Source organism: Molothrus ater, chromosome 8, assembly GCF_012460135.2.
Source record: "Molothrus ater isolate BHLD 08-10-18 breed brown headed cowbird chromosome 8, BPBGC_Mater_1.1, whole genome shotgun sequence".
NCBI lineage: Eukaryota > Metazoa > Chordata > Aves > Passeriformes > Icteridae > Molothrus > Molothrus ater.
In genome coordinates, this window is record NC_050485.2 from 9,099,084 (window position 1) to 9,120,630 (window position 21,547).

The window sequence follows — 21,547 nt, forward strand, 5'->3', positions numbered from 1 at the left end:
CACAGTCCCATATTTTTTATTTTGTGCAGCTCCTTTGTGTTACTGCTGCCTGAGAGTTACAGTGTGATGCAGTGTGATGCGGCATCTAAGCTATTTCCATCCCCTGCTGCCCTGATCGTCTGCCTCCCTGACTATGAGGATATAGGAGATTTGCTCCTGATTAACTGAGTGTAATTCTTGGCCAAATCCACTCCAGAAACAGCTTCTTTTTATCATTAGTGACTCCTGTAAAAGATCCAGCATGGAGGGAAATTTCCTTGCTTTTGATGAGTGACTTGAGGATGAGGCAACACAGAACTGTCACATGAAGTGAGTAATGGGCAAAAGTGAAGGAAGAAAAAAAAGACGCTTTTTGTGAAGTCAGTAGATTTTTAGCAGCCTGTTCCTTGTTTTTATGCTGAAGGTGTCTTTGCAAGTGCTATTCAGCAGACTTGGCCAGAAGTGAGCTCATTCCTAAAGGTGACCTTCATGTTTCATGCTGTAGAACACCACGAATTCATTGCTCCAAAATCAGAATATAAGAAATGCCTATTAGACTGAGCAGAGAAGCAGCACCAGGAAAGCGTAAAAAAAGCATTTTCAAGACTGAATAGCTTCAAAGACCCAATTGCTTTCTTAGATTTAATAGTGCTTTAAAGCTTGTAGCCTTGAACCCTAATTCATATGAAGGACCAGCAAGTTGAAAATGCTAAAACCCCCTAGGGATAGGATTGTTCATAGTAATACCATAATGATTAACCCTCTGGAAAGCATCCTAGGCAATTGAGGGAAAATATAGCTCAAGGTCAAGGAGACGCTCGATGGCAAAGTTCTCTGGTGGCAATACCCACGATGGCAAGATAGAGGGCTGAAAATTGGGAGCACCCTGGAGAGGGCTGTGCCACCTGTGGGTTTTCTGGGGGAGATCTGGAAGCTGCTTAACTTAGAGTTTTCTGGGTCCCATTTACCTGGGTTCAAATCTGAGGAGAGCTGACCTCGGGAAGCTGCAAGCTGCTAATCGAGGAGGCAGCGGTGGGGGGGATAAAGTCCAGATTCCTTCCAAGAAGTCTAATCTCTGGCAAATGTACGCGCACACGCCGTTGCCTTTCCCAGCTGTTGCTGGGGGCTTTGCAATAGGACGCAGCCCCAGCTCCTTGCCGTGCTGCAGCCTCTGTGCCTTGGGAAGAGGAGGAAAAGGCAACTGGGGAAGGACATTGCAGGAGAGGAGAGGAGAGGAGCGGCGGCCGGCCCCGCCGCTGGGCAGAAGGGGCGGGGAGGCGGAGGCTGGCACTGCGAGCAGCGCGTACCTGGAGCACGGGGGCGGGGTGAGGAGAGGGCTAAGGGCTGTGCCCCAGCGCTTGTGCTCCCCTCCGAATGTGCCAGAGAAATTCGGGGACGTGTTCTGTTCCCTTATTTCTCTCCTCTCTTCTTCCCCTTTCTGAAGAGAAGAATCAATGAGAAGAGATGGGGAGAGGAACAGGAAAGTGAAATTCTAAGATGCTGCGGGGAACTTTGATCCCTCTCCTCACATCCCTTTCCCTGCGTAGCAATGGATAAGGCACCCCGCTCCCTCCGGTGCGGAGCGGCTAGCGTGGGAAAGCACACCCTGGCAGCTGAACGAGAATGTGATGCTTGAAGACACTTTGTATACGAGGGATGGAAATCTCCAAAATACTCGGGCTCCTGGTAGAGCTCTCAAGTCTGCTATCCTGTCTCAGATGTGTGGAGGTAAGAAAAGGTTGTTTTTCTATCTGTTTGTAAGAAGTCACATGGCTCTTTAATATCCTCCCTGTAAGTGGATCTTGTTATTACTTGAAAATGTTTTCTAGAGCATTTAGGCAGTTGTGGTCTCTGGGAAGGACTGGGGGCTTGGGGAGAGATTTGTTTCATTGTGCATATAAATCCAGAAAAAGAAATAAACCGGGAAAGCAGAATACACAAGGGCTTGCAGATGCTTTGGCTTGCGTTTCCAGTGTTTCTCATGCACTGCAGTGACCCTGGCAGGAAAGATCCTTTATATCTGTTCTTTGCTGATTGTCTCCCTTGCTTGTGGACAGATGATTTATAGCTGCACAGACCTGGGACAATGCCTGCAGCATAGGCTGTTTGCACTGAATTTAATTGGCGGCGATGGTCAGCGTTGGAGTATTTTAGAAGCTGCTACAGAAACTGGCAGCAACTGATTTTTCATTAGAAGGGAAGCTTATTACTTGGACTGAAGTACTTTTGTTTGTGGTCCAAGAAGAGCAGGTTCAGTCTCTCGTATTTATATCACTGGCAGGCTAACATGTGTGTGCAGGTGTGCACTAAAAGCTGGGGATTGAGGGACCTGGATTGTGGTGCAGTCACAAAAGTACAGCTTAGCTCACTTTCTACTCTCTGCAAAGAGCTTTGAGATCATCAGGTAAGTCCTTCAGTGTTGTTGGTCTGGAAACCATATGTAGGCTTGCAACAGCCTGATACATGCAAACTGATGAATTTTTTGCCTGAAAAGAGTTTATCTGTGCATCCCTTTGTGCATATAAACCTGAGATCTGATCTGCTACTACTGAACCATGTCAGGAATTCATCTTCCATATGCAGTATCCCATTCTGACTTCTGGGAAGTGATGCTGGAGCGTGGCCATGGTTGTCAGCACCTTCTGGATCATATTCATAAGGTTGATTTGAAAATTATATCTGACATGAATAGGTGTTGTTCTTGTCAGATTTCTGTGGGAATTACCTCTGCTTATTCCAGAAGTGGATTTGGTTTAATTCCAAATATAACTTTTCCTATTTTCCAGGAAGAGGTGAAGGTGAGAGAGGCAAAATTACTACATTTTGAAGAAAACCACAACCATTACCAATAGCTAGTATCCTTTAGCTATCCTTTAGCTGCACATCTCTGCTCTATGAATTACAACTCTTTCTTCCTATAAAAGTATTAGAAATGTTCATTTAGAAACTAATTAAACTACAAGGAGCTAGCAGAAGCATGTATAGTTTCTTCTTTTCACTCTGAGTCTGTGAAGGTCTTGCACTTGCTTGCACACTATGTAGTGATGTTGAGTGGAGAGCCCTATCTCTCAGCCTATAGTCACATTGCAACCACAAAAAAACCTGCCCATAAGAGGAAAAGCAGTTGTGGGGCCAGACAGGACACTAGAATTCTGAGGACTTTGTTTCATATTTTTTGGTCTTAACTATTTAACCCCATTTAGATAATAACAGCATAGGCCATATCATATTTTCAAGTATTAAAACCAAAATCCTCAAAAGGCCTTGGATTTTCTTCCTTTGATGTTTCCTACTTTATACATGGATGTTTATTACCATTTTACAGGAATCCTGTGGGCATCATCTTCTCACTCAAGTAAATAAATATCTGCTACTGTAGCTGTAGATGACTTGCCCTATAAACAGTGAGAGGATTAGTAGTTATTATTTTTCTTACTGATAATAATGATTTTCTTCTAGATTTCCTTTCCATAGGCATATCATTCAGACTTCCAACTCTGTTGAAAAAAAACAAGCAGAGCCCAGTAATGTAGTGCTTAGATCAAGGGTAAATCTCTGCAGGCCAGTAATTATTCATTTTGTTGTTAGTGGACAGAGCTATGGTTGCATTTGAAGAGGAGCAACGGGGAGACCAGGGAAGAGGCTGGTTACTAGGGTGTGTTTGCCCAAAGCTGAGCTGCTTTTAGGACATGCCCATGTTTATTTCATTGGATAATCATCTCTCTGCTTTTGTTCTGTTTCTTTTCCCAGGCTTTCCTGGGATCCAAGCCCAACCAAAACCATTTGCAGAGTGCAGGTAAGAACAAGAAGTTATTAATTCAGTCATTGGGCAGACTCTTTCCTGCAGTGGTGATCTGAGACCATAGGCACGATGAACCACTGCTACCTGGCCTTCTTCCTTTCTTTTCATCACTTCTTCAATCTTTTCTCTTGTCCCAGTGCCTGTTCATCTCCTTCACCAACATGGTCAGACTACTTCTGTTCCTTCATGTCGAATGCTTTTGCAGCTCCCTGCTCCTCCTACACGTTCTTTTCTTTAATCTCTTTCTTTGCCTTGGTCTTTTTTACATGCTTACTTTTCCTCTGCTCTAACAACTACTGAATTCTCAGACACCCTCTCAGACACCATCCCAGTTGATGCCACACATATAATTTGTTTTCCAGGCACTGACTTCCAACTGCTTCTCATTTTTGTACCTTGCATTTAACCTTCAGCTGTCGCTTACCCCCTCTGGGCCTGGCAGTGGCTAGAAGGCAAATGACAGGATGCAACGTTACTTTGTACCCTTGCTCTTACCCTCAGGTGCAGAAGGGTTTTCTGAAAGCGTTGGCTTCTTTCTGTTTGCTTAGTGAGTAGAGCTGTAAATGTCCCTTTCTCAGTCTACTCTTCCCATGTTATGGACTCTATAAAGCCCACAAAACCTGGGTGGTTTTTTCCCACTTTGTTATTTCAGTGCCATGAATGGAGAGTTTTCTCCTTTTTTAAGGACCATAATAAATTAATTATTGGGTATTTTTACACAGGATATTTCACATGGGCACTGAAACATTGGCACCTGCACTTCCCACAAAATAAATTTGAATATATTAGCCAAGTCCAGATAAGCAAGGTGATCTGCTCATGTGTATAGGGAAACTACATGCTATGAAATACATTTCCCACCTTCCTGCTTTGTGCAGTTCTGCTCCGAAGTGAATACATGTATTGCATGTACAGTAATGGGAACCAGTTCAACTTGTCATGTTTGGGCCCTAAGTTAACACTCTTCAAGGGTCTGTCTGGGCAGTTCATTGCTTCAGATCAGTTTGTGATTTAGACAGTGAGTACTATGAATATTCTTTGAGCAGCACCTTGGAGAGTGATAGAGTTTGAATCAAGCAAGCAGCAGCTGAGACTGCAAACACCAGGGGTATTTCTCCTAACCAGCTGGTGTCTCCCATGTTGTCTGAGCTTCAGTGTGTGATGGTGATGGTAACCCTCCCTTCCTGTGCCCAGCTCCCAGCGTGTGTCCTGTGGGACCTCTTGGCTACTACAACGGCTCACTGGCGGTCACCGAGGCCGGGGCAGAGTGTCTCAACTGGGCAGAGTTCCCTGACTATGTCCAGCAGTACCCAGACCGTGGCCTGGGGGACCACAACTTCTGCAGGAACCCAGACGGGGGAGCGACGCCCTGGTGCTTCTACAGGCTTGTGTCAGGAGCCATCGGCTGGGCCAACTGTGACTGTAACCAAGGTAAGGGCTCTGCTGCCTCAGGGCTCAAGCCAGCAGTGTGTGCTGCATAGACTTGTAAGTGGCAGGTGGAACACCCTGTGGAAAAAGCACAGTACAAAGGCTATTCTGAACTGTTGAAATAATTAATACTAGAGGCTAGCCTGTGTGGGAGAAAAACGTCTGTATATCGTAGGGGGTGGATTTAAGCTGCTGTAGCTGTAATGCCTTGTATAGATGTTTTATTCTTATACAAAGAGACTTCTTTTTTTCTACTGCTAACTTATGCCACTTTGAAAACAGTTTCAGTTATGTAGAAAACAACCCACTTCTTCTCCTTTAGGGTCCATATCAGAGCATTCCTCACGTAAGTGTAGCAGTTCAAATATAAACTACTTCTTCAATATAAAATCTTTAGTGACAAGGCAGGTCATAGGCTCATGTTAAACTTCCTCAGTGCTGGCAGAAGGACTGAGCTCTCTCAATGCATTGGCTGCTGTGCAGCATTCTTGAAAATGTCCTGTTTTCTGACCTTCCTCGCTTTTCCTGCATTTTGCAGAACAGTTGAAACACCAGTCTAATAAATGAATTGACAGTCTTTTCCATTGTCAGTGGATGTTCTTTCAAAGATGTCTTCATTAAAGAGAGGAATATAAGTGTAGTGGTGCTGTGTTCCTGTACTGAGGTGCTGCAGACAAGTGTGTCCTTTGCAAGTACTAAAACTGAGTGAGGAAATGTGCCTTCTAAACAGTGGTAAAATTTTTGGTGGGGTGGGAATTTAAAGGGTATTTTATATATACTAGAGGCTAGCCTGTGTGGGAGACACTGGCACTTCCTTTTCTTAGAGAAATTAAAGAGGATTCATCTGCTGTTACTAAACATCTCACTGTAGCAACACTGTCATGCAGGTGAAGTGGTTGATGGAAAGAGATCAGTGGAGTGTCAGAAGTAATTAGATAGATTTTCACACACCCTTTCAAGATAGCATGTAAAATCATCCCCATTCACAGAAGGATAATCCAGGAGCTTTTGCAGAAGCCAAATTTCCTGCTGGTATTACCATGGATTTGAAAAGACCATAACACCAACCATCCTCCCAATCAGCCATTGCTGGGACTGGGAAGGTGCCCCACCCCACACTCTTTCATGCACATCACTTTAGTGCCAGCACAGGTAAAACAGGGATGAAAGAAGTCAAGTGCAGTTCAGCTCAGCTACATGCAAGTCCAAGACTTGCTGGTCTGAAACTTCTATCAGCAGATAGCAGCTGGTTTTTGGTTGTTTTTTTTCTCTTTGGAAGGTGCTGTGCGGTTGGCTGAAGACAGTAGTGTGGAGCTGTACTTCAATGGACTCTGGGGTACCATCTGTGCTGACCACTGGACTGACTGGGATGCCAGTGTTGTCTGCAGGCAACTAGGTCTCAGGTGGGAACCTCAGTCTAGTTGTGAGAGGTACATGCTTGTGTGGCTTCTGAAAGAGCTGCCTCTGTGGTTACAGTCCCTCTGGCTGGCAGAAAGGAGTTTTGTGGTCTAATTTTCCACTTACCGGAGTCCTTTTTTTACTGTTTTCTTTCTGTGGCTACCCCCAACCAATCATCATTTGCAAGAAGTTTTTGAAACAATAGTCTCTGCTTCATGCTCCAGGCTGTGAAAAGTGAGCTATGAGATCACTTTCCCTTTTTATGATCATCAGCTGGAGTTACTATAGTGATCTAACAGAAATTTTAGGAGTATGAATGCTCTTTGGGTGTCTGGGATTTGGACATTCAAACTTCTAAACAGCAAGGAGATAAGGTCCACAGAGAGGGAAGGTGATTCAGATAGTTTGGTGTTTGAGCCTGTTGATGGGTTTGTTCATTGTTCTCAAATGAGAGTGCCATTTCTGACTACACCAACTCCTCTGCAGTAGGTGGGCACATAAAGGGGTTGGGAAGTGCTGTGTGCTTGATTGTGCTTTCTCATTAGACGGTAAATGGTCACTCCTTTATGCACTTCCAATTGACTGGGCACACCAGGATGTGAAATGCCACAACTGGCCTGGAGAGTCACAACAACAGCAGGAACTTGTAAGTCAAGCTGTGCTGTGGCATTTCATTGCTCTGTTGCATCCTCTGTACCAGTGAGATCGGCACAGCTGGCAAGAAGAGTCATTCTGGACCATGGCCTGTTCCCCTGCACCTGCAGTCAGCAAACTGCCATGGAGATGAGGAAGCCCTGCTGCAGTGTGGCTATCAGGAAGCTCTGTCAGGAGTTTGTAACCAGGGGAGTGCCGTGGTAACTTGTGTTCCTCCAGAAGGTAAATCTCCAGGGAAAGATCTCAATTGCCCAAAGATGGCTGGTGCTTATGACCGCATCCCCTTTTTATCAAGCCAGGTTTTTGTCTACAGGCAGAAAACTCCTGGTCACCACAGCAGCCAATTAAAGAGACAGCAGTATCCCACTCTGGGGGCTGCAATCATGGGTACTTGTTGGGGGTCTAGAGGGGAGGATGTGGTAAGAGAGCATCAGGAGAGCTCCTCTGGCTAGAGAATGGTTCTACACCCTAAACTGCTGGATGTGCTTTGTCTCTGTCTTGTTCTGTTGTGCTCTCTTTCCATTCCTTGAAGCACAGGTGTAGGTGCCCCACTTCGTATAGTTGGGGGGAAGGAGAGCTTTGAAGGGCGAGTGGAGGTTTACCATGATGGCAAGTGGGGAACCATCTGTGATGATCAGTGGGACGACCAGGATGCTGAAGTAGTCTGTAGACAGCTGGGACTCAGGTAATTTCCTTGCTGAATGTCATGGAGTAGTAATAGAAGTAGGCAGAATGAAGAACATGAGAGCATGTCCATTCACTATACTACCAGCCCTTCCTATAGGAGATACACAGAAACCTTGGGAAACGTAATTCTGGATTGATGGGATGATAAAGGGATTTTGTACCCCATTCTTCTCAATTTTATGGGTTTGTGCTGTGTAAAAAAAAAGGTACATTCCTGTCTCAGGATTGTGTTTACCCCTGTTCAACATTTTTGCATAAATCCTAATACAAATCTTATTGGCCTCAATGACAACTTGTCATGGTGATTTCCATATGTGAACTGCAGTTTCTTACTTGGTTAAGTTTAAACACCTCTAGTTTCACTGGCTGCCCTTATCCTCTTCAGACAGGAAAGCAAGAGAGACCACCTCATTCTTCTGTGTGCAATTCAATGCTTAACGTGGGAGCTGTTGTACACGGACCATTCTTGAAAATCACTTCAGTACAGGATTATTTAAAATAGATTATTCAAATTTGAGATCCCTCAATCTTTAGGAGTTTTGCCTGTTATGAGATTGTAACTGAGACTGATGGTACATCATTGTCTGCAGAAGTCTGAACTGTTCGTGTTGTAGTAACATTTTTGTTATTTGCTGGAAGGGCTCATTGCAAACTTTCCAATAACATATTTCAATTAACAGTTGGCAACTCTACTGTGTCAAAAATACAGATGATCTATGGGAGGACAGTGACCTAGCATAGGAGAGTCCCTGTGCAAGGCAGAATCTGAGGACACAAGACTGTGGCCTTCCTTACTGAGCATACATATCTGTAATGTTTACAGTGGGACCCCAAAAGCCTTGTCATGGGCTCACTACGGGCAGGGATCTGGCCCAATCCTGCTGGATGAAGTGCAGTGCTCAGGGAATGAACTCTCCCTTGATCAGTGCAAGAAGAGTGACTGGGGACAGCAAAACTGTGACCACATTGAAGACGCTGGGGTCTCCTGTGACCCTTTCACAGGTACAGATGTACAGCTCTGCCAGTCAGATGCGGTCGGTCTCACCCCCCATTACTTGACTTGCTCAGCAGGTAACCCCCTTATCCCGGTTCAGGATCCTGCACAGCTTCCATATATGGCTCCCACAAGGGCTGCTGGATGTGGAGGCAGAGAGTAGATCAGAGGCAGACTCAGTGGTGTTCCCACGGTTTTGCTCAGGTAGTGTGGAAAGACTGAAGTGAATCCTCCCCTGACAGATGGGTATGTTTGGAACCAATGAACGTTTGTATTTTGAGTATCCACAGACATCTGTCTCTTTTGTTTCTTTCACTCATGGGTGGTACAGAGACCTAGCATGATGCACAGGCTGTTTCTTTTCTCCCCTGCTGAGTGCTGCCCTTTCCTTCTCCCACTCCCTGCAGAGGGCATGGTCCGGCTGGCCGGCGGCCGCAGCCCAGCGAAGGCAGGGTGGAAGTTTACTACAATGGAGACTGGGGCACAGTGTGCGATGATGGCTGGACAGACCTTGCTGCCCAAGTGGTCTGCAGGCAGCTGGGCTTCAGGTAGGACTGAGAGTGTGTAGTGTCTGTGCTTCCTAATTTCCAGGATTAGATTCCATCACCATTGACTGGGATAGGCCGGATCTTAATCCTTCAATGGTGTTTTTGTTAGAAGGCTTATTACCATTATACAACTTATTAAGGAAAGATTACTAGGTATCCACATCCTTTCCAAGGGGCAAAAATAAATCTATTATCTCTTGCCTCAGCCTGTTTTGAAAGCAGATAACAGGCTTAATACTGTCCTTATGAACCCCTCAGCAAAATCAGAGAATTTTCTTTACGCTCCTTAAATTTGCAGGTGTCATTTCTACTTTATTAGTAAAAGGATATCACCTATCTGCTCCAAATGTATCAACTTCAGTAGCTGAACAAAGACCATCAGGGCAAAAAAGAGTAGCAATAGGGATTTTCAGCCCATTGCTGAGCTGTCATCCCTTCAGGTAGGAGTTTAAAATCAGGATACTCTTGCCTTTGAGCTAGTAAAATGGGGTTATGTGGCTTTTTTAAACATGATTAGGGTTTCCTTCTAAAATTTCAACTTTATAGATGAAAAAAAGACTAAATTCTTCCATTTGAGTTCAGCTACGTACTATGTTTGTCATCTCTTTTAGTGCCTAAGTTTGCAGCCTTCTGCAGTTCAATTCCAGGTAGCTGTTTCCTATAAAAAGAAATAGAATTACTTAAATGTTGACATTTTTGATGCCTCCTCTGCCAGCCCCTTCTCAAATTGATGTACCTGCCATGACTGCAAAGCAGCCTCTGCTGGCCCTCTGTGCCTTTGAATGTACCTTTGACCAAACACTAGAAAATTGACTGGTCTGGGGAGGCCTCCCTGAAAACTGAAGCTGGCAAGACATGAGGGTGCTTGGTTGCCATCCTGTGTGGCCACTGAGTTGTTTAGGTCAGAAGGCCACCGGTACCATAGTTAAGCAGGGGAGTTTCTCTTTGGATCTGAGCTTGGGTCCTTCTGTGGCATTTAGAGTTTCAATGTTAATTTTTTCAATGACAATTTTCTGTTTCCTTCCTCTAGTGGTCCTGCTGCCCTGGCCTCTGAAGGAGAGTATGGTGCTGGCCAAGGCTTCATCTTACTGGATGATGTGGCATGTGTGGGGACAGAGCTGACTCTCCTGGACTGTCCCCACAGCAACTGGGGGCAGCATGACTGCTCCCATGCTGAGGATCTGGGAGTCCGCTGTTCCCCAGAAAGCAACACGGTCATGGATGGCAGCCTGGGTAACTCACCTTGCTCTTGCCCTGAACAGTGGGAAAGTTTCACTTTCTGGTCTGTTCCCTTGTAAGCTCTGGCAGATGTGGGAGTTTTCCCTGTGCTGTTTCAATAAGGGGTCTGCTTTTTGAGAAGGAATGAGCCCTGGCTGAATTGGGGCAGAGCCACAAATCTGTGGCTCCACCAGACCTACTATCAGACCAGCAGATAAATGGAAACTGGAGAGAGTTGCATTGGCAGTCTCTGAAACAAACCTCAGGGGCTGAGGGACAGTGGCTGCCTTGGTGTGCCATTGCTCAAGGGAGCCCTTTTACTAGACCTTTTAGGAAACTTAGGTGTGGTTACATTAGTGCCACACCTAGCAAAGACAGGAGGATTTCAGATGCAAGGGGTTGTTGTTTGCACTCCCTTTTGTGGATGGCACACTTCTAATTAAAATTGTGAAAGTATTTCAAGTTAGCATAATTTCCTCATTTATATAATGCCTGATACTCTCCCCTTTCCTTACGACAGGAGACTTTCCAGTTTGTTAGACATTTGTTTGGCATCCAAATTTTTGTTTTTCCTGGATATAGAACTCTTCTCTTGCTTAGAATCATGTAATAGTTTTACAATTCAATTGATTTTTTTTTCCCCAGGCATGTTTAAGCTTGTCTAACTCTTGCCTTAGGATTAATAACTTTCTTTCTGTTCTTATTCTCCTCTTTACCCAGCTTTCAGAGTATGATCCACTGATGATTTCCAGTATGTATTAAATAAATTAGTATGTATATAGTGTTCTGATTCAGCACAGAGGTAAAATGTCTTCATATAGACACACTTCTTTATTTTCTTTCTCCCTTTTTTTCCTTTTAGTTTTAAGCTTACTGATGTCTGGGATTCATCTTTTTCTGTAGAACCCAAGTTTTGGACAGCTGACCCCTCTGGTTATTTTGCTTGCAGCAGTTCATGTGTTTTCTGCTTCAGGGCCTCCTGTGCGGCTGGTGGATGGAGAAAGCACCAAGGAGGGCCGGGTTGAGGTCCTGCTGAACGGGCAGTGGGGCAGTGTCTGTGACGATGACTGGACAGACAGAGATGCTGCAGTGGTTTGCAGGCAGCTGGGATTCAGGTAAGAGCTGTGGTACAGGCATCTTACAGACAGAAACAGCTCTCAGGAGCACTTCTGGACTTGTTTCTGGGGGCTTAGTTTTAGTTTTGGCACACCCAGATATGCTTGAGGGAGTAGGTTGCTCTTCTCACTCTACTACTGTCGGTGTGTGGAGTGACACATAAATATTACTCCACTTAAAATGCACTGGTGACTCAGGTTCACTAGGCTCCTGCTCACTGCAGATTAGCCACCTTCTCTCTAATTGCAGTGGGACAGCAAAAGCCAGGGCAATGGCTTATTTTGGCGAAGGCCATGGGCCCATCCATCTGGACAACATAGAATGCAGTGGCATGGAGGACAGCCTGGGCCAATGTGCCATGCCTGACACCAGGATTCACAGCTGCTGGCACAGTGAGGATGCTGGGGTGATCTGTGACTATGTGGAAGAAAAGGTCCAAGATTTCAAGAGAACAGGTGACATTCCCATTTCTTCTGTGCAGGAATCTGGAGTTCTGGTTGTAGGATCTCTGCATGTTTTTGTGGTTTTTCCCTGTCATTCTTGTCTTTGGCTGAAACTTCACCTACAAAATAAGCATGTCCTGTCCTGCACCTCCTACGTTTTTCTTGTTTTCAGTGTATCTTCTTAGCAGCACAGAGTGTTCCAAATTAGACTGAGGAGCTCCACCCATGTCAGGCCTTTGAGCCTGCACAATTTCCCCACAGCCGAGTCACCATACTCTTCCTTAGAACAGCAATCATAAGCAATCTTTGGGATTTAGAATACTGAGGAAGTGTAAGTATAGGTCCCACTCTTGGCATGAGACTATAGAGACTTCAGGTAAGCACCTCTGGTGAAATTAAGGAAACCTATGGGATCAAATATTCTATGAATTCCATATGCACAACACAACACAGTCCACAGTCCATTAATCCACAACCTTGAGGATTAATGCCCTCAGAGAAGCTGAATGGTATTTGGCTCTGTGACAGCAATGCTGATACTCTAAGGTGAAGGTCCCTATCCAACTGCTGTAACTTTGCCATGCAGGTCCAGAGTCTGAAGTGTGTGGGATGCGCCTGCTTCACCGTCGCAAGAAAAGGATCATAGGTGGAAACAAGTCTCTGAGGTACTACCCTGTAAATGTTGAGTCAGACTGGTTCCAGCTTTCCTTCAGGCTCTGGAAATAGCCTGGGAGATGCTTGACTACATTAATGCATTTTCACTGGTGATTTTTGAACTTGGTTTGAACCAGTATCTAGGAAAGAATGCAAGCCAGCTGAGCCCAGATGAGACAGAGTGGATGGGAAAAGAGGAAAATGGCTCCCATGTGTGTGAGACTGCTTATTCCTGTTTCTCCTTCAGAGGCAGTTGGCCATGGCAGGCCTCACTGCGGCTGAAGGGTTTTCGTCGAGATACTCGACTGCTGTGTGGAGCAACGCTGATCAGCAGCTGCTGGGTGGTGACTGCAGCCCACTGCTTCAAAAGGTGTGTTTGGGAGTGGGGAGCCCCAAGGGATACTCAGTGATGGACAAGATAACCTCATACAAGTTTATCCTCCTAGCCCAGTGGAACTACATGAGCAAAGTTTCTAAAGTAAGACCTTCAAGTTATGATGTGTGTGATCTTGGAGTGCTTATGGGGATAACTCAATATAGACTTGCTTTTTCCTTCACTGCTTACAGCTGGTCTCTTAACTGTGAGACTTTACAGCATAAAGGGAACCAGCATTTTGACATTTAAAGTGCTTTAAGGAACTGTGAATAGGTCAGTTTGCAAGTCTGTTGCAACTATAATAATAATTTTTATAGAAGCAAAAGTCCTGAGCCTGGCAGATAGTGATTTGAGACACCAAATCTACACCAGCTGGCATGATCATATCTGCTAAAGAGGTCCAACATTCCTGCAGCTGGAACTGTTTTACCACTGTGGTATGAGGAGGTGGTTCAGTGTCATAGCAACTGAAGCTTGTGTGAGTCTGCTTTCCTCTTAGCAGGACTATTGAGATCTTGAGTCTGAATTTCTCCAGGTTTGGTGTTGATGTGCGGCGCTACCTCCTGCGTGTGGGCGATTACCACACAGGTGTCAAGGATGAGTTTGAGAGGGAGCTGCCCGTGGAGCGGATCGTCCTGCACAGGAACTACTGGGCTGGCAGCAATGACAATGACATAGCCCTGGTCCGGATGCGGGGCAGAGAAGGGCACTGTCTCTCCTTCAATCACCACGTTCTGCCCGTCTGCCTGCCTGACAGGAGAGAGAGGTCTGACATCAACAGGCAAGCCTGCATCATCTCTGGCTGGGGAGACACAGGTGAGTGGTGGGGCTTTGAGAGGCAAGAGGGATGAGGAAGTCTGCCTTCAGAAGCCTACATGGGCCATTAATTTATGTCAATTCAGGGCTATGTTCTCGCTGCTCCCATTGTCTGTGCCAGTGCATGGTGCTAAGGAATAGGAAGATGAGTGGGGTTTTGTGCTATTGTGTTTTCATCTGATTTTGAGGCTTATTGAGTCTGCTCAATATTGGTGAAAGCTTTGGTTTCCACAGCATCCCTCTGAAGCTGTGGGAGAGACCAAGGCTGCCATCTGGCCACAGTCCTCTCTTTCTTCCCATTTCTACACATGTATTTGCCCACAGTAGGCCCCTAAGGGAGCAGCCTGTGCAGAGCTGCTATACCAAGCCTGTGAGAGGCCCCCATGTTTCCATGACCTGCCTTCTTCATGGTACTGTCATAGTGAAGTGAGGGCTTGGAGGTAGAAGGAGCCCTCAGTGAGAAATCTTTCTTGGACTACCTTGCTTAATCTGCCTGTGTATTTCTGCAAGGACAGATGGACTCTGAGTCTGGTTTCTGCCCTGGGTTCAAGACAGTCTGGACCTGTCCTCTTTGAGCATATTACTGTGAAGCTTCCTAGGTAAAAGGGAGCATGGAGGCCTTTCTGGGGCTGCTATGACTGGAGAAAAGCCATATGTTTAGAAAGATTTCCTGCCAAAAGCCCCAGGAGCTCATCTGTTGATTTTGGACTTGCCCGTCCTTCTCAGCTGTTTCCCTAGCTATTACCGCAGCTTTTTAACTGCAAGTACGTATTTGCCTTTAGAGTTCAGTTGTGCCAGTTGCACGTGTCACTTCAGGATATTTGGGGTGGATCAAGGAGAAACTTAGCCATGTAACTTACCTTAAGCTGTACTGGAGCTTAGTAGCTAGAATCCTTCCCACGCACCAAACCCAGCTTTCTCAATGGGGAGCAGTTACCTACTACCTTGTGAACTTACATAAACCTTGGGCACAGAAAGGTCATGCTCTAATATAGCACATTAGCCTTATGTTCTCAGCAACCCTGGGCTAATAAAGAGATGTGATCAAATAGACTCAAGTCTGGCCAAAGATGAAGGGAATTCCCTTTGAATAATATTTGAATACCTCTGAAACATCTTCTAAAACTTCTCTGAGGATTGAGCACTTAACAGATACTACTGCATTTATTTTCTTGAGAAAACACTTGCTTTACTGAAGAGGAAATTGAGGTTTGGAGAGGTGAGATAAATTGAACAAGGTTCAAGTTACTTGTTGACAGAATCAGGAGTAAGACTCATCCTTTGATCTAATCTTTTTCTACAGTCCTCTTCCCCACATCTTTGATCTTACAGCTCCTTTTTTTTGTGGTCTGGCTTGGCATCACTGTTTTCAGAAGTTCTCGTGGTTTCAGAGATGCTGAACTCAGCCTATTTCTGTGCGGCAGACTTGACATGAAATGTAGAAGTGTCTGTTTTTGTAGGGAGCACTGTTGCACCAGGTCACTGCTGTTGCCTGTATGTGAATCAGTCTGGCTCGTCTCTTTTATTCCAGGGAAGTCCTATTCCAGAACCCTGCTGCAGGGGGTGGTGCCCCTTCTCCCACGGGAAGACTGTGAGGCCCGTTACGGGCGGAAGTTCACCAACCGCATGATTTGTGCTGGGAACCTCTCTGAAGACAAACGGGTGGACAGCTGTCAGGGTGACAGTGGAGGGCCACTCATGTGTCAGAGATCAAATGGACGCTGGATCATCTTGGGCATCACTTCCTGGGGGTATGGCTGTGGTCGGAAGGATTCGCCCGGTGTGTACACAAAGGTCAGCAAATTCGTACCCTGGATCAAGAAAGTGACCAAGCTAAAATGAAAATGACTGAGCTCTTGGAATTTCAGCACATGGTCCTTTTGCTCTGCAGCAGCAGAAGGCTGTGACTTCTGGTCTGTGACTGATGGAGATTTATTTTGACATTGGACACTGGCAAAAGATTTTAATGTAGAACTGGAAGGAAAACAGTTGTGACTGATTCTTCAAAGTCTTTGGTTTCACTTTTGTCTGTAATCTGTAAGCAGAGAAAGCAGGTGCACAGTGGTAACAATGATCAGTATACATTGCTCTAAATATCTGAATCCTTTAATGCAATCACACTTATTCCTTTGCCCTGGCACACAGAAATGGTAGAAGTAGAGAGATACCTATTGCTGCAAATCTATTCATGGTTGTATGTTTGGACAGTTGAAACATGCTGCAAGGAGAGGCGAGATGCTTGGAAGACAGCACCACATGTTGGCATAGTGGAAATCTTCAGATTTTTTTTTCATAACAGCTCTCTTCAGTTCTAGGAATCAGAAGATTTGACCTGAGTCGAGGAACAGGGCAACAGCTGGGTTTTTTAGCTTCCCTGATATGTCTCTAGGGAGAACCTTTTCTCTTCTGAATAGTCGGTCTGCTCCCATAGGATCCCTTTCAAGTGTCTGCCTAGGCTAAGAGATGCTCGTCCCTCCTGCTGTAATCCTTTGTCACACATTTCCAGCTGCCAGATGCTGTGGTTTTATTGCTGCTTTTTTGCTATAGTAGTTTGTGTGTGTGGTTGGGCTTTTTTTTGTTTCCCCTAAGTAGCATCTTCTGGAATCAGTTGTCGGTGTGAGAGGCAGTAGCTTTCTTGCCCTCATGATTACTATGAAGAACTTAAGACTGACCTCAAGTGGCTGAATAGACATATAATTTTTCTTAAATCCAAATGTAATGTTAATCTCAAACATTCAGGCATTGAATCATGATTTTACAGCACTGTGGCGAATTCCTACATCGTCCCCTATTCATCATAGTTATTAGCTGCCCTTTGTTCGTGCTGCTAGTCTCTAGTATTTCTGTGTTCACTGTTTTCCATGAAACATGGAATTACTCCTGGGGTATAGATACACCTCAAGCAAATTACTCACTCCTTGTGAAAAACAGTAAGTGTGCTGCAAAGCAGCTTCCCACTTTGAAGTGTGTTCTATTCTTGAAACCTCTGGGTCATGCTTCCTTTTTTCTCTTCTTTGCACTCTTTGTCTTTTCACTCCTCTCAGTGGGAGTAAACTGGATTAACTTGAGGTTATACAAGCACTATCATCAAGATGTAGTTCTCAGCCCGAACAGATACAATGCTGAGAGAAAGCAGAGGTTATTGAATATTACAATTTCTTCCTTCTGTCTCATCCAAACAAATGAACAGAGTTCCCTCTTATGCCTTAAGCACTTTTTAAAGTTAATATATTATTCTTGAGTAATAAAAAAATATAAGTAGACAAAAGGGCTAAGTGCCTTAATAGCTGTGCAGTGCAGCATCTTCTCACTGTGTACAGATAAGGCAGAGAGGAGACAGGTCTGTACAGGAAGAGGAGCAAAAAGCTTTGATGTATAACCAAGGGCTCGAATGTGGAGGATTAATATAGGATGGGACACATGGAACTTGTGCCAGATGTGCATGTTTTGGGTAGGCAGTAACTGAGTCAAGCACTGATCTTCTGTCTGGAAGGTTTGCACTCAGGGCATTGAGGTGTTCAGTATCTGGGTATTACCAATGCAAGAACAGAAGGCAGAGCACAGTCTGTGTATTAGCAATGTCATATTACAGGGCATGTGGTGACAGAATCCCAGAAATTGCCCTGGGTTCAAGAAGTACTGATTGCCTACAGTTTTAATTTTTCTTCTGCAAATTAGCTTAATGTAGAGGTGCTGACCTGACTAGGTAGCTGATTTTTTATGTGTGAAGGCTAAACTAAACTGTTTCGTTTACCTTTTCCAGGTATTACAGGATAGTTGGACTACCAGTGTTGCAATGGACTGTTCTAAAATCCTGCTTGCAAACTTTATTTTAATGAAGAATTGTCAGAATCTTTAAAACATGCAATGTCGGGACCCCTACGACCTGGCCTTTGAGACAAACCTGATCTGTTTGTGCCTCTTCTTGAGGTGCTGAATGTCTTCAGCACAGCTTTGTGCTGATAACCCTGTTTAAAATGCCGGACTTGGTTCCTTGGCAGCACCGTGCTTGGCTCCACGTGGCCTGTGTTGTCCTATGGCTCCTGGCAGAGTCTCTAAAATGCAAGCTGCACACTGCTCCTTATCTCCCAGGCATTAAAATGCCAAGAGGACCAAGGGCAATTATTCACAGACCTTTCATCTTGTGGGGGATTAAATGCCAAGTTCTATACTGGCAGGAGCAGTACCTGTCTGGGAAACATGGAGGGATTTGACTTTTACCTTCAGCTTCCCCTGAGCCAGCATGATACAGCAGCTCAAAGGGAGTTTCTGTGCCTTGGGTGCTGTCACATCTCTAGTTTAACCTGGTTTGATCTTTCAGTTTATACCCATAACCCCAACAGGCATAGAAACACCCAAAGGATGACACTGTGAGGTTATTTCCCTAAGCTTACTTAGCAAGTGGCCATTCAGGAGTTAGCATAAATTACCATGTAACACAAGTGAGATGTAGGCCTGGCATTGTCTTCTGCAATTCCCATGTTCTAGTTAAAAATATTTCTTTCTCCTAGATCTTGTCACTATGAAAGCTGTGAGAATCCTTGTAATTAACACCCTTTGAGTCCTGCATGAGCCAGGAGGAGGGAAGGAAGTATCCAATCTCCTTTGCCTGCTTTCATACCTTACTTGTGCTGTAGGCAAGCCTGTCAGTACTCTCCTACACTGACCTGGCCTGTTTCAGGATACAGCTGTTGCTCTTCACTCTTTAACCTGGGACTGTGGTCCAAACCAAATTCATGTGCTTTGCCACTGAGGCTTACTGGAACTGCCTGGTTGGATGAACAGCACTCAGTCACCCTAGGACTGTATTTTGTAATGTTGGATAGCAGCAGATGTTTCAAAGGATAGTATGTGTGAGTTGTGCTGAACAAGTTTTAACAGCCTTTCCTTCTGGGGAATTTTGTTCTTGACCCATTTAAATTAATTACTTGCATTACTATTATCATCATTAAAAATGGAAGTACAAATACTTGATCCTCTAGGTGCTGTACAAACACTGTGCACTATTCTTTTGTCGTTCTTTTTTTTTCCTAAAGTGTAAGACTTTATATCTCTAACTTTTAAAAACTATTTAATGTAACCACCCTTCATCTTCCATATAAATGTTTAAATTTTTTGGTTTTAATCTAACTAAGCTCTTAATCCCAGTATTTTCTGGTAATGAAAACCATTATAATTTAATTCTCCATAGCACATAATTTCTTTTTATGGTTCCTGAATTAATTGCCTTTTGTTTTCATTAAGTACCATCTGTCCTTGTGTTCTCAGCCATGAGAGGAAATAAGGGGCCTGGCTTTATATTCTCTGTCATGCATTATTCTAGAGTTGGTTCCCTTTCTAAGACTGTAGCTTCTCTGTCTCTCTTCAATCCAAACTGTCTAGGTGTCTGATAACATGCTGACTGTCTCTGTGTGTCTTAGCTTTCTGATGGATCTTTAAACTTTGGTAAACAACTGAATGCAGTTTGCCAGGGGAGGCCTGTATCCCCTGCTGATTATTTGAGTACAGTTTTCTCTAGCAGGCAATTCTGTAAGTGATTTCAGTGCTGTGTCTGTATACTGGAGCTAGTTTAAACTTGCTAGTGTGGTCTTGGTGGCAGCCTTGCTTCAAGGGGATGAAAACCCACTGAGGTTAGCTCCCCATGTGTCTCAGTAGGTGCAGCAGTCCCACCGAGCTCACAGAAATTGCTGTAGGTCTGTCTGGGGAGCTCTGGGCAGGGAGACCAGGTCTGTGCAGACCTTTCCCTGTGCTGACATAGATGGAGGGCTGAGACATTCCACCTTCAGAGCATTAGTACTTTGGATAAGGCTCATGCATGTGCTGGTTCCAGGAGCTGAGAGCTCACTCAGTGTTGCTGGTGGCTGCACTGTGCCACATGGATGCTCTGAGAGAACTTTGCATGGCAGAGTGGCACATTGTGGTTGTGTGAGAAAGGGAACATCACTGTGGCTAGGAGCATTGGCAGGAGTAGAAACATGGCTATGGTAAGGATCTAAGGAGCAGCTCTTGGTGCTGCTCCTATGCTTCTTTGAGAGAATACTGCAATCCTCCAAAGGCTGCCCCAGTGCTCCAAAGGCTGTCCCAGTACTGGGGTCTTCCTGACCTACAGTGCCTGCAGTGGTAATATCTCAAACCTGTTCACACTTTGGCTACCTGAAGCTGGAATAAAGATTTATCACTTTCTTGTGGCTGAACACTGTTGTGATGATTTCCATGAATTATGGTCTAAGCTATAATTAATCAGGCAGCTGTTTATTAACCTGGACTGGATGTCAATTATCCTTGTAATCTCTGTAAACCTGTAGCAGAAAATAACAGATCAGTTTCTCTAAGGACTGGAGGCATTGGTGAGGAACAAGCAAAGTGGGCATTTGCTATCTCAAGCTAACAGAGGTAGATCTGCCTTTTGTCTGTCTTCCTTTCTCTCTGAAGCCTGTATCCGGAAGTCTTTTCACTCCAAAAAAGCTGCAGTGATTCACTGACCACCTGAAAAGAGGTTTTGATGTGTATATTCAGCAATCAGATGAAAACTTTGGAGAGATGAAACTACACTGTGGCATTTAACACTATCCTGATAGACTCACGGGGGGTTTCTTACAGTTAGAGAGAACAGAATCACCTCTGGTGGTAACCAAGTTGGGACTACTCCTTGTAGAACAAGGCACTGTGACCTGGACTAATGAACATGTCCTGGGCTGCGTTTTCCCTTGTTTGGGAAAATATTTAATTTTCCACATCAGAAACTTGTTTGTGCAGTAGCCTGCTATTAAATCCTTTTCTATTAAGGACTGAGTACCTCTGAAATCAGTCAAGTGCCAAAGCTGTTATGTCCCCTGGATCACCACCAATGGCTCACCAGGTACGCTAATAAATGGATTATACTGTGACTGTGTGGGGCTCTGTCTTATTTTTAATAAAGGAATCTGTTCCAAGGGCAGATTTTAGGGGTTTTTTCAGCACTGAGTTAATTAAATTTTTTATTAACATTATTTTTTACAAGTCTGCCAAACGTCATTTTGTATTAAAGCACTTGACCACTGCCTTCCTATGGTAAAAAGGCTGGGGATGAGTGTATGGCATGAGCTTACTTGTTTCAGATGGGCTACTCTTAAGACATCTTTGGATTTTGAAACTGAAATATGAATGAGGAGAAAGCTGAGCTTTACTTCATGTTGTTTTCTAACTAGGACAGCTACCATATTCATTGGGAGAGAGGAAGAAGGGCATTCAGGTATCACCGTTGATGTAAAAAATTCTTTCTTGGGTACAGTTTCCTCTTTCAGTGGAGGGAGACAGGATACTGCTCAAATTGCCTTGGTTTGCTGGGCTGAGTCCTGTGCTGCTCTTAAACTGGCCTGTTTAGAATGGGTTCCTGGCATTGGTAGGGGTTTCTATGAAATTCTGTTCATGTGCAAAAGGGAAAAGAGGAAGCAG

At 44.6% G+C, this 21,547-nt stretch overlaps 1 protein-coding gene across 1 annotated transcript; it reads left to right on the forward strand.

Moving 5' to 3' along the window:
* The first annotated feature begins 35 nt into the window (after positions 1–35).
* On the forward strand, positions 36–21,000 carry LOC118688143 (neurotrypsin-like). Its single transcript, XM_036385549.2, is given in 17 exon segments — positions 36–309; positions 1,424–1,707; positions 3,730–3,775; positions 4,976–5,212; positions 6,489–6,612; positions 7,308–7,483; positions 7,799–7,946; positions 8,772–8,950; positions 9,350–9,376; positions 9,379–9,490; positions 10,521–10,723; positions 11,682–11,823; positions 12,074–12,279; positions 12,854–12,932; positions 13,169–13,291; positions 13,833–14,113; positions 15,645–21,000. Coding segments are annotated over 16 exon segments (2,466 nt in total). The 5' UTR covers positions 36–309; positions 1,424–1,635; the 3' UTR covers positions 15,956–21,000.
* Positions 21,001–21,547: the final 547 nt, after the last annotated feature.